Here is a 12,469-nt window from a genome sequence, read left to right as displayed (position 1 = left end):
AAGAACTACTTATTTAAGTTTCCTTTTGCAGAAAGAAAGTAGAAAATTCCTTTAGTGGTAAAAATGCAAAAATTCCCTAACTTATATATTTTTTCTTAAACTTAGATGAACTTTGATTGTATATGTAAGCATAATAGTTACTGGCTAAATTTTCTTTCACACCATAAATAATCTTTCTGGAAGAATTAAATAAACTGTCAAATATTTCTTTTCTACACTTTTAAGTACTGATATTGAATGCAGCAGGCTTCATCTGGTCTATCAAAGGTGAACGAAGGGGAGGGTGATCACATGCAGGCTTATTTTCGAAAGAGAAGGACACCCATCTTTCGACACAAATCATAAGATAGGCATTCTTCTCCCAGGGTCGCCCAAATCGGCATAATCCAAAGCCGATTTTGGGCGTCCCCATCTTCTTTCCTTCTTTCCATCGTGGGGACAACCAAAGTTCCCGGGGGCGTGTTGGAGGCGTAGCGAAGGCGGAACTTGGGCGTGCCTAACACATGGACGTCCTCGACCCATAATTGAAAAAAGAAGGGCGTCCCTGACGAATTCTTGGACGACTTTACTTGGTCATTTTTTTGTTACGACCAAGCCACGAAAAGGTGCCTGAACTGACCAGATGACCACCGGAGGGAATTGGGGATGACCTCCCCTTACTCCCCCAGTGGTCACTAACCCCCTCCCACCCTCAAAATAATTTTCAAAATATTTTTTGCCAGCCTCTATGCCAGCCTCAAATGTCATATTCAGGTACATCGCCGCAGTATGCAGGTCACAGGAGCAGTTTTAGTGGGTGCAGTGCACTTCAGGCAGGTGACCCTGGCCCATCCCCCCTACCTGTTACACTTGTGGTAGTAAATGTGAACCCTCCAAAACCCACCAGAAACCCACTGTACCCACATCTAGGTGCCCCCTTCACCCGTAAGGGCTATGGTAGTGGTGTACAGTTGTGGGTAGTGGGTTTTGGGGGGCTCAGCACACAAGGTAAGGGAGCTATGTACCTGGGAGCTTTTTCTGATGTGCACTGCAGTGCCCCCTAGGGTGCCCGGCTGGTCCTGGCATGTTGGGGGGACCAGTGCTCTATGAATGCTGGCTCCTTCCATGACCAAAGGGCTTGCATTTGGTCGTTTCTGAGATGGGCGTCTTTAGTTTCCATTATCGCCGAAAATCAGAAACAACCAAATCTAAGGACGACCATCTCTAGGGAAGACCTAAATGTCAAGATTTGGGCGTCCCCGACCGTATTATCGAAACGAAAGATAGACGCCCATCTTGTTTTGATAATACGGGTTTCCTCACCCCTTTTCCAGGATGTCCTGCAAGGATGTCCTCAGGAAATCTTGGGCGCCCCTTTCGATTATGCCCCTCATGGTGTCCTAATTGTGCTCAAGTGCAAATTGTAATCTGCTTCTGCCAAACCTCATTTAATTTATTCTAAAATTACATATTTACCAAGAATTTATTGAACCCATGTCAGCTAAAGAGCTGGGAAAGAAATCACATCCAGCTTTGAGGGCAGAGAAAACTATAAAATTCCAGTGGAAAGCTAAAAAGACAGTTGCCAAGAAACATGAACAGACCAATTTTTAGCCTCTGGAGATGCAGTCCAATGCACGTGTTGAGACAACTGAAGTTATTTCCAAACTTGCTAGACTCTGTGTTAGGAAATATAACTATAAGAATTAACTACAACATGGAGAGAGTGGTGGAAAGCATTGTGCAACTCATCTCTTCTGAGTCAAGAACATTGTAGGATGCCATAGCAAAAATTCAGATCTGTAGACATCAATTATTCTTTATTATTACTGTATGGAATACAGTTCAAAATTATTTCTTTTATCCCAAAAATGCTTAGCAAGTTGAAAATTGTGTGGCCTGAACATTGAAGACTGGATGGACCGTGCAGGTCTTTTTCTGCCATCATCTACTATGTTGCCATCCTGCTTATTTTCGAACGAGAAGGCCGGCCATCTTCCGACACAAATCGGGAGACGGCCGGCCTTCTCCAAAAGCCGGCCAAATCAGTATAATCGAAAGCCGATTTTGGCCAGCTTCAACTACTTTCTGTTGCGGAGCCAACGAAAGTTCAAGGGGGCGTGTTGGCAGTGTACCGAAGGCGGGATGGAGGCGTGGTTAAGAGATGGCCGGCTTTGGCCAATAATGGAAAAAAGAAAGCCAGCCCTGATGAGCATTTGGCCGACTTTACTTGGTCCCTTTTTGTTCACGATCAAGCCTTGAAAAGATGCCCGAACTGACCAGATGAGCACTGGAGGGAACCGGGGATGACCTCCCTTTACTCCCCCAGTGGTCACCAACCCCCTCCCACCCAAAAAAAAAATTTAAAAACATTTTTTTGCCAGCCTCTATGCCAGCCTCAAATGACATACCCAGCTCCATGACAGCAGTATGCAGGTTCCTGGAGCAGTTTGTAGTGGGTGCAGTGCACTTCAGACAGGTGGACTAAGGCCCATCCCCTCCTACCTGTTACACTTGTGGTGGTAAATGGGAGCCCTCCAAACCCCCCACAAAACCCACTGTACCCACATGTAGGTGCCCCCCATTCATCCCTAAGGGCTTTGGTAGTGGTGTACAGTTGTGGGTAGTGGGTTTTGGAGGGCTCAGCACCCAAGGTAAAGGAGCTATGTACCTGGGAGCGATTTGTGAAGTCCACTGCAGTGCCCCTAGGGTGCCCGGTTGGTGTCCTGGCAAGTCAGGGGGACCAGTGCACTACAAATGCTGGCTCCTCCCATGACCAAATGGCTTGGATTTGGCCGGGTTTGAGATCGCCGCCATTACTTTCCATTATCTGCGAAAACCAATGGCGGCCATCTCTAACACCGGCCATCTCTAAGGGCAGCCCAAATGTTGAGATTTGGCCAGCCCTGACCATATTATTGAAACGAAACATGGCCGGCCATCTTGTTTCGATTATATAGCCGGGTATGCCACTTTACGGGGCTGTCATTAGAGATGGCTGCCCTTATACATGGCCGGCCACGTTCGATTATGGCCCTCCATGTTACTATGTTTTGCTGAATGAATGTGTGATTGTGTAGGTAGTGAGTGGTTAGGGGTGTGTATGTGAGTTGCAGGATGGCATATTTTCACAGAATAATTATGTACTTGGAGTGTTGTATGCACGAGGAGCTCTCCTCTCCCCCTTTCTTCCCTTCACCTCTCCTTTGATGCAGTGCATATAACTGACCCAAAAGTAAACAGGAGCATCCACATGAGAATTGTCTCCTTTTTGACCTGGGTATTTGGTGCCTTCAAAATTTGGCACTCTAGGCAGTTTTTATGTTTATTATATCTAAATCCTGGTCTGCCTTTTCCTTCCCCAACCACCTCACCAACACTTCTAGTCACTTCACTGCCACTACTGCGGGTCTTCAGCACCAGGTTCCATTTTTATAATTGTGTAAGCCTCATCTCCCTCTTCAGTGGCATAACATTTAGTTCCAAATGCACATTCACTTCTGAAACCAAAAGCTCATGTGTACAGGTGTACAGACACACCGCAACATAGAGCAGAACATTCCTACAAATTACCAAAGATCAAAGCCTTCCAAATTGTGTCTTTATGAAGCCATAAACTGTAAATGTAACATACTTTTTCTTTAGAGTGGCTCTTTAAGGAGCCATCTAACTTTTAAGTCATGAAAAATGAGGTTTTGGAGCATATTCTGGGGAAATAAACATGATCTACTAACCACAAAGTACATTTACATTGCCAAGACAATAACCTGTTATTTAATCAAAATCTTTCTGTTTCTAACTGGTCTGTTTCCTTTGCAATAAATAACATCTACTGTAGACAATTTTCCTGGCTCAGATCTGTCCACCATTATTTTAGAGAAATATCTCTATACAGTTATTGAGAATATATGAACTTATTCTTTTCTTCTCTCCTACAGATTAGTTCATAATTAAAGTTAGTTGGTTCAGGGTTTTCAATTAACCTGTGCAAATGTTTTTCTATTGCATGCCCTAAATAAAGTGTGTTAGGTACAGTTGGAGAAAAGTGATAGGGTAAAGAATTTAGCTCAGCCATTGGAAATGCATTTAAATCCATCTTCCTGCACAGTATCAAGCACTATAAGTTACTGTTATGAACAACCCAGTATGTAAAGAGATGTAGGAACTGTTCTTCTCCTATATTCATGGAGGCAGGGTGTATTGTTACGTATATTTAATATGAGTATTATCTGTATTCAATTGTATTGTCTGTGTAATAGACAGCACTGTGTATTAGGACTGCTTTTCATGTAGCTTGCAGTATCCTGTGATTGACTCGTGAGCTTTCTCTATTGGCTATTAGCTCTGATCTAGGGCCAGCCCTCCTTCTCTGCCTCTGTGGGCTGTGTGAGAGAGCCCAATCTTGCTAGCATGCTTTTGTGATCAGCAGCTGATCCCGCCCTAATCTACTATAATTCCATCAAGATTTTTCACCATCTCCCCAAATCATTCCCCTTTTATTTACCCTGAGTTTCTCCCCCTTATTTCCTTTGAGAGTTACAACTTTTCCTCTCAGCTGTTCTGAGGTTCTGGCCACCTCCTTGCTTCTGGGGTGGCTAGATAAAGACTCTATGTGCAGAAGGCAACAATTCTGTCTAAGCAACTGAACTGTAAATTGGATTTTCTTTGCTTATTCTAAGTACTTCAATAAATAAGATTTGCTTAAGAATTGAGAGTCTACTGATAAAGTTTTTACTTGGGGAATGGTTTAAGCTGGCAGTTTCAGCTACACTATACTTTGCCTAGACCAGTACAGGAACTGTAGTTAGGAGCTGAAATTAGGGACTAGTTGTAGATAAATTTAATTTAGGAAACTTTCATTGAGGTGCGTGAACTTAGGCTTGAAGTTGATTCATTCAACTTTAGATGCCTCAGACATTCAGGAAATGAGCACTACACCCCTAATTTTACTTTTCTGCCCTGATCTCAATCCTTGCCCCTTCCTCTCTTTTTTTTTTTTTCTTACATTTAGGAGGCCATTTTAGAAGCATCTGCACATGAGAATTATGTAGATTTGCAATTTCAGAATGTCACTATTTCCCCATATAGATTTACTGGAGCACACATTTCTGCTTTGGACATGCTTTCAGCAGAACAAAATTTGTATGTTCATTTCTCATTATACAATGGGAATGCATATATTTTTAAAAAGTCCATACCAACATTTGCATCTGCTCCAAGGCATGCACAGGTGCCAGCTACTTGCTCGTTTGGACTTGTGATCTCCAACTTTAAATTAGGGAACAATTGAGTTTACCTTTCTGATGTCTAACACCACCTCAAATATTCATTCAAAAGAGTTATTTGCACTTGGCTCCTAAATTGGCATCTCTTGTTTAAATTCAAAAATCTAGTTACTTAAATCTTCAAGTACAGTGCCTAGACCTTTTGAAAATTGCCCTCCAAACTTCTTCCTACAAAGGGCTGTTTTCAGTACAACAAATGTATGTTTCACTCTCGTTAAAAATAGCACAGCTTAGTAGATATAGAGGCGTATTTTCAAAGCACTTAGACACCCCCCGCTGCCGCCGCCGCCGCTGTCACCTACCTTTGCTGGCGGGGGACCCCCAACCCCCGCCAGCCGAGGTCCGCTTCCTCCTGCCACTGCCTTTAAAAATATTCCACAGACTCTGGAGGACGAAAAATAACTTTAAAAGACCTCGTCTCGGCTGGCGGGGATTGGGGTCCCCCGCCAGCTGAAGGAATATTTTTAAAGGCAGCAGCAGGAGGAAGCGGACCTCGGCTGGCGGGGGTTGGGGTCCCCCTCCAGCAAAGGTAGGTGACAGCTGTAGGGGGTCCAGGGCGAAATCTGCAGGGGCCCAGGCCCCCGTGGCCCACGCAGATACGCCCCTGCTAACAGCGCACAATTATTTTGGCGCCTTACTTTTAGCAACCTATGTTGAATTTACCCCACAGTACATCAGTATTCAAATGTGATCAGAATGTTCTCTAAATGCCAGCTGTTGGTTTAAATCTATTCCATGTATTCTGCAGTAGTGACTGCTGCTGGCTCTGCAGGTAGCTGCAACTATGCTCCTAAATTTATGGGCACAATTTATGCTCATAAATTATACTCTGTGCTCCAAAACAGATTATGCTCACAATTCAGGAGAATAAATTATGCTCATAAATTAGGATCATAAATTTAGGAGCATAACATTTATAGAATAAGGCCTAATGTATATAGATATGCAGCTTAATTTAGAACAACCTTTTTGTTTGCCTAAATTTATCTACACAGCTATATGGATAGTAGCTGAATGTCACCAACTATCCATAGAGCAGTTAATCCGCAAATGAACCTTTTCTGGAGATGGGAAGGCGGTAGAACGAGAGGACATGAAACGAGATTGAAGGGGGGCAGACTCAAGAAAAATGTCAGGAAGTATTTTTTCACAGAGAGAGTGGTGGATACTTGGAATGCCCTCCCACAGGAGGTGGTGGAGATGAAAACGGTAACCGAATTCAAACATGTGTGGGATAAACATAAAGGAATCCTGTTCAGAAGGAATGGGTCCTCAGAAGCTTAGCCGAGATTGGGTGGCAGAGCCGGTGGTGGGAGGCGGGGCTAGTGCTGGGCAAGACTTCTACGGTCTGTGCCCTGAAAATGGCAGATACAAATCAAGGTAAGGTATACACAAAAAGTAGCACATATGAGTTTATCTTGTTGGGCAGACTGGATGGACCGGGCAGGTCTTTTTCTGCCATCATCTACTATGTTACTATGACAGCGATCTGGGCCTCCGGGCACTAAGGATCATGGGCCGATAACCACCTATCAAGAGTGATTAAATTAGATGGAAGCTAGGGGAGAGTGGGCCCCTTACTGCTGTGGGCACTGCCCTATTGTTCCAATGGTCAGGCCGCCCCTGTTATAGAGTTAGGTGGAATGTCCTTGCTCGGTCCCAGTGCTATTTGATCGTGCCAAGGTAGTCTGTTAGAATATTCAATGTTACTGTCCTGATAGTTCTGCCCACACCTAACTTTAGGCACGGAGCACGTTATTCTATAACACAGTGTAAATTTTTGGAATGCCCACAACCCGCCCATGCTCCTCCCATAGCCACACCCCATTTTGGGATCTGCACGGTAGATTTTATGCAAACTACGTTATATAATTCACTTAGTAGTGCGTATAAATTAAAATTATTTCCAATTAGTGCCGATAATTGCTTGTTAACATCCAATTATCAGTGGTGATTGGCTTGTTATCCAACTGACTTGCACATGCAAATCAGAATATGCTCAGATTTGTGCGCATAGCTCTAGTCACACTATCTAGAATTTGGGGGGTAATGCACCTGTAAATGTAGCGCCTATTTCATAGAATTGCCCCCATTGCAGCTGCCCCTATATTGATAAGTGCTTTTGAAAATATCCGGCCCATAGCTTATAAACCCCATTGAATTTAATGGTGGCTGCGTCACTTAATTGCACATTAGTAAATGAGGTTCATATGTAGAGTAACAAGATGGGCTTTTGGCCTGTATATTAGTAAAATCTATTTTCTATGCCTGTTCAGTTCATATGAATGAGCATGTTTGTGCTAGTCAACTGATGATGATATTAGTAATGTGAAACTTATTTATTCATTGCACTGAAAAAGTAAAGGTAATGTAGATATCAGGGCTGAAGGAAATAAGGTAAACCTGTTAGCAGCAATTACGCTCTAGGTTCTTATATTTGTTCTTGTTTATTTGCAGTCTACTGTACCACAGGATACTACTGAGCCTTCTGCAGTCTTTCACAATGCCACCATACCTCATGCTATCAGTCGGAGGGATGTCACGATGGCACAGCATCACAGGCATAACCCTGCAAAAATACTGGTAAGTCAATTGAAATGCATGCAAACATCAATGCTTCAAAAGCCAATTAACCAGGAAAATAAACTACTTACATAAGTATATAAGTAATGCCACACTGGGAAAAGACCAAGGGTCCATCGAGCCCAGCATCCTGTCCACGACAGCGGCCAATCCAGGCCAAGGGCACCTGGCAAGCTTCCCAAACGTACAAACATTCTATACATGTTATTCCTGGAATTGTGGATTTTTCCCAAGTCCATTTAGTAGCGGTTTATGGACTTGTCCTTTAGGAAACCGTCTAACCCCTATCCAGGTAAAAAGTACATCCAAGGAAAAAATAGATGTGATTAGAGGTGGAGCTATTTTTGAGAAAGCAACAAGGCTTGTAGTTGTACATTATTTTTTCCAGGGCAAAAATTTATGTGAAAACATTGGGAAAATTTTCTGCATGTATTTTTTCATAGGCAGTTTTTAAAGAAATAGTATGTGGGATAAAAATATTCACAGACTTTGCAACTACTTACATAGTTATGAACATTTCTCCGTTCATGTGTAAACGAGTATCCTCTAGGGATGAATTGTTTGTTTTGTTATTTACTTTAACAGGCTTTAAAGACCAAACATTTATTCTCCAAGGACAAGCAGGCCATACTCACACATGTGGGTGGCATCATCCACATCGCCTAGTGCGAAGCTTAAACAAGCTAATACAGCTTTAAGAGCATGCACAGTGTAACTATTGCACATGCACAAGTGCCTTCCCACCTGCTATGAGAGCACAGGATCATCAGTCTCTTCTCATCCGAAATGAGGAGAGAACGTGATTGTCCGACGCTTCTCACAGCGTCTGGTGCATGAGCATTGTTTTTTTTTGTTTTTGTGCGATCCCTTCGGGAATTTTTTTTCCTGATTTTTGGTTTTCTTTTCTTCGGAAAAGTTTCTCTCCTTTCCTGTAGTGTTTTAGCTCGATTTTACCCATGTTTAAGTTTTTATTTTTGACACGCTCGGTAGGCCCTCTTAGGGCTGAGCTCCAGTGTTTGTCCCTCGCTTTTTCTGGTGCTTGCCCCTTTTTCAGCCGCCATCAAACCATATAGCAATGGCTGTTTTCCCTTTCACGTCATCAAAGGTTCCCAGTGGATTTAAGTGCTGTAGCCAGTGCAATAATACCATCTCTGTCAAAGACACTTATTCTTGTTGTCTTTAGTGTTTGGGGCCTGAACATACCCATTCCAGCTGTGTTCTTTGCCTTCGTAGGAGCGCTAGCACTTTTAGTGCATGCTAAAATTTAGCGTGTGCTAACACTAGAGACACCCATATATTCCTATGGGTGTCTCTAGCGTTAGCGCACACTAAAACGCTAGAGCATCTTAGTAAACAGGGCCCTAAGTTCCACGCGCCTAGAGAAAACTGCAGTTTTTGTGTAACAGCTGCTGATTGGCCAGTGTGGGTCAGATGATGAAAGCCTGTTCTCATAACATCAGCTTCATAGGCAGTTAGAGGCAGTTGGGGACTGACTCTGGTAAGAGAAGGTTGTTTCAGAGGGGCTAGTGGTTTAAAATGTTTAGGCAGCCTAAGAAACATTTAAAGTGGCTGAACTTTAGAAAAATAGTTTGGCTTAAACTGATAGTGCCTGAGGTAATTTGCCAGAGCCTTGGGAGAGTTTTGAAGGCGTTTTTCATAAAACAGACTGATTTTCTGAGAGGGTCTGAGGAGGCCCAATTTTACATAAGAACATAAGAGTAGCCAAACTGGGTCAGACCAATGGTCCATCTAGCCCAGTATCCTGTTTTCCAAACAGTGGCCAAGCCAGGTCACAAGTGCCTGGCAGAAACCCAAATCATGGCAACACTACACACTATAAATCCCAGGGCAAGCAGTTGCTTCCTATGTCTGTCTCAATAGCAGACTATGGACTTTTCCTCCAGGAATTTGACCAAACCTTTTTTAAACCCAGATAAACCGTTGTTACCACATTCTCTGGTTTTAGTTAAAAGCCTGGGCTTTATAGCCAGCAGAGTTCCCTGTGTTGGGGAAAAGTGGTCAGCTGAGTTGGGCCTTTACATCGAAAGGGACCCCTGATGGTTCCAAGATTGCCTTAAGTAGCAGCATACCAGAGCTGAGCCTGGGAGTGGAAGCCTGCAAGCCTACCACATAAGTGATTTAAGCTAAAGCCAAGTGTGATGAAACATCTAGCCACATGCCTGGAGTTACCCTGCAGCCACTTAGAGGGTCTGTCCCCAACACAGCTCAGGTCTACCTGCACCTGCTGCTTGTGCTCAACACTAGCACCCTCCTCCCACCGACTGGGTCACAACTGCCTCTGGGTAAGTCTCCCGCTCTCCAATTATCCTCAGTGATTTCTAGGTTGCTGGAGCCACACTCCCAGAAAGCACTTACAGACCCAACACACAAACCACCAGGATTCTTTATCAGTCCAGACAGGCAGAATGAATAAACGCAACAAACAATTGTGTTTATTCTCAGAACTTGGAACAGTAGACAAAAATGTGCAAATAGCAAATAATAGCATGTAACTGAAAAATGGATCAATTAGAAAACTAACTAAATATCTATATACTGTCTAAACAGTACCTGGGAAGATCAGGACATATAATTGTTCACAGAGCCTTAGCAAAGAGATCTGTCTCCCTCTTCTTCCAGGCTAAGACTGAAACAACAGCCAGCCACAACTGCTGGGTAATTTCAAAACTCCAGGCCAATCAGAGCCCAGAACAGTCAAGTTTCAAATAAAAACTAGTTACATCACTGCAAGGCACTTCCTATTATCTGTGTGCCAAATAAAAGAAAGAGAAGTCAGTCCTCTGTAACAGCTTTAAGCTTAAACATGCACCATCTGCTGGCTAAACAGGAGAAATACACTTTAGACATAATTAAACAGGAAAATATCCAATACATTTTACAGGCTTAAACAGTGTTAGCATTGCAAAGTGGAGTACTCCAGCTAAAGTTGCAGTTTGTATTCTTTTTGTTGGATGTTTACTACTACTACTTATCACTTCTGTTTAAACACTGAAAACATACTTACCTGAGACTAGTAGGTTTCCTGATTTCAGTTGCTACTGACCTGCAAAGAGAAATAAGAGGGGATTCAGACACATGGCAGAGCATGGATGGGGCATAGGCAGAGCTCCCACTTACAAGCATAATTTAAAGAATACTGTTTTACCAAGCCAAGCTAAAATGTGGCTGACGCTGATGTCAATGATTGGGTTTTCCATGTATTATGGCTACTTTTAGCATGATAGTATAATGGCCACGTGCAAATTTCCCCACTAGCGTGTGGCCATTACCGCTGAAGGCCTTACCGATACCTAGTTAGGAGGCAGTAAGGGCTCCCATGCTAAGAACATAAGAATAGCCATACTGGGTAGACCAATGGTCCATCTAGCCCAGTATCCTATTTCCAGCAGTGCCCAATCCAGGTCACAAGTACCTGGCAGAAATAGTAACAACATTCCATGCTACCAATCCCAGGACAAGCAGTAGCTTCCTACAAGGGTTCCAACATGGACCATGTTTCACAACAGCTTTTTTAAGGAACCCTAAGATCAATGACTGTTTGTTTGATATATAATTTCTTCTATAAAATAAACAGAAATATATTAATATCTTATTCATCTTTACCAAACAATCTTATAAGCAAACAATGGGAAATACATTGTGACATACTTCTCATTGCTTCTCCAAAATGCTACTGGAAGCAAGGCAGGGCCCGCCTATGTACGTAAGCTAGGACCACATTAACCCTAATCCAGGTCCCCCTCACCTGTCCCCGTCCTATCCTTGCAAACGATTCCAGGATGTCTCCAATCTCGTCTCTATTCCCCTCCTTCCCCCCTCCTCCCTCCCCTTCTCATGCGCCTTGTGGAATGCCCACTCAGTCTGCAACAAACTGTCTCTCACCCACGATCTCTTTATCTCTCGCTCCCTTCAACTGCTCGCCCTAACCGAAACCTGGATCTCCCCGGAAGACTCTGCCTCAGTTGCAGCCATCTGCCATGGAGGCTATCTCTTCTCCCACATGCCCCGCCCAGTTGGCCGCGGCGGAGGCGTTGGGCTACTACTCTCACCCTCCTGTAGTTTCCAACCCCTCCACCTACCGCAGTCTCACTGCTTCTCATCCTTTGAAGCTCATTCCATCCAGCTATTCTACCCGCTACCACTCAGAGTGGCAGTCATTTCCCACCCCCCTGATAAATCCTTCCCTTCCTTCCTCACCGACTTTGATGCTTGGCTCTCCGTCTTTCTTGACCCTTCATCTCCGTCCCTCATTCTCGGAGACTTTAACGTACACGCTGATCACCTATCCGACCCCCACGCTTCTAAGTTCCTCACCCTAACATCCTCCTTCAACCTCCAGCTGTGCTCCATCACCCCTACTCACCGTGACGGCCATTGTCTTGACCTCGTCCTCTCCTCCTCCGGCTCACCCTCCAATTTCCACGCCTCAGCTCTTCCTCTCTCCGATCATCACCTGATCACATTCACACTTCTTCACCCCCCCTCCACCCCATCCAACTTTAACCACCACCTCCAGGAACCTCCAGGCTATTGACCCCTCCACCTTATCATCTACTATCTCTAATCTCCTCCCCTCCATCATGTCCTCCGAAACTGTCGAC

General features: G+C 43.9%; 1 protein-coding gene across 2 annotated transcripts in view; it reads left to right on the top strand.

Annotated features, from left to right (window-relative positions):
* Nucleotides 1–12,469, top strand: part of ITGA8 (integrin subunit alpha 8) — a 521,482-nt gene that overhangs the window by 415,149 nt on the left and 93,864 nt on the right. For both annotated transcript variants that reach the window (XR_003941853.1, XM_030199982.1), the window contains exon 26: nt 7,722–7,847. Coding sequence is in view for 1 of the 2 variants with exons in the window: in XM_030199982.1 (XP_030055842.1) it covers nt 7,722–7,847 (126 nt within the window). In the remaining variant the exon portion in view is untranslated. The remainder of the gene's footprint in view (nt 1–7,721; nt 7,848–12,469) is intronic.

Source organism: Microcaecilia unicolor, chromosome 1, assembly GCF_901765095.1.
Source record: "Microcaecilia unicolor chromosome 1, aMicUni1.1, whole genome shotgun sequence".
In the NCBI taxonomy this organism is placed as follows: domain Eukaryota; kingdom Metazoa; phylum Chordata; class Amphibia; order Gymnophiona; family Siphonopidae; genus Microcaecilia; species Microcaecilia unicolor.
Note: the sequence above shows the minus strand (reverse complement) of the source record. Positions and strands in the feature narration are given on the sequence as shown.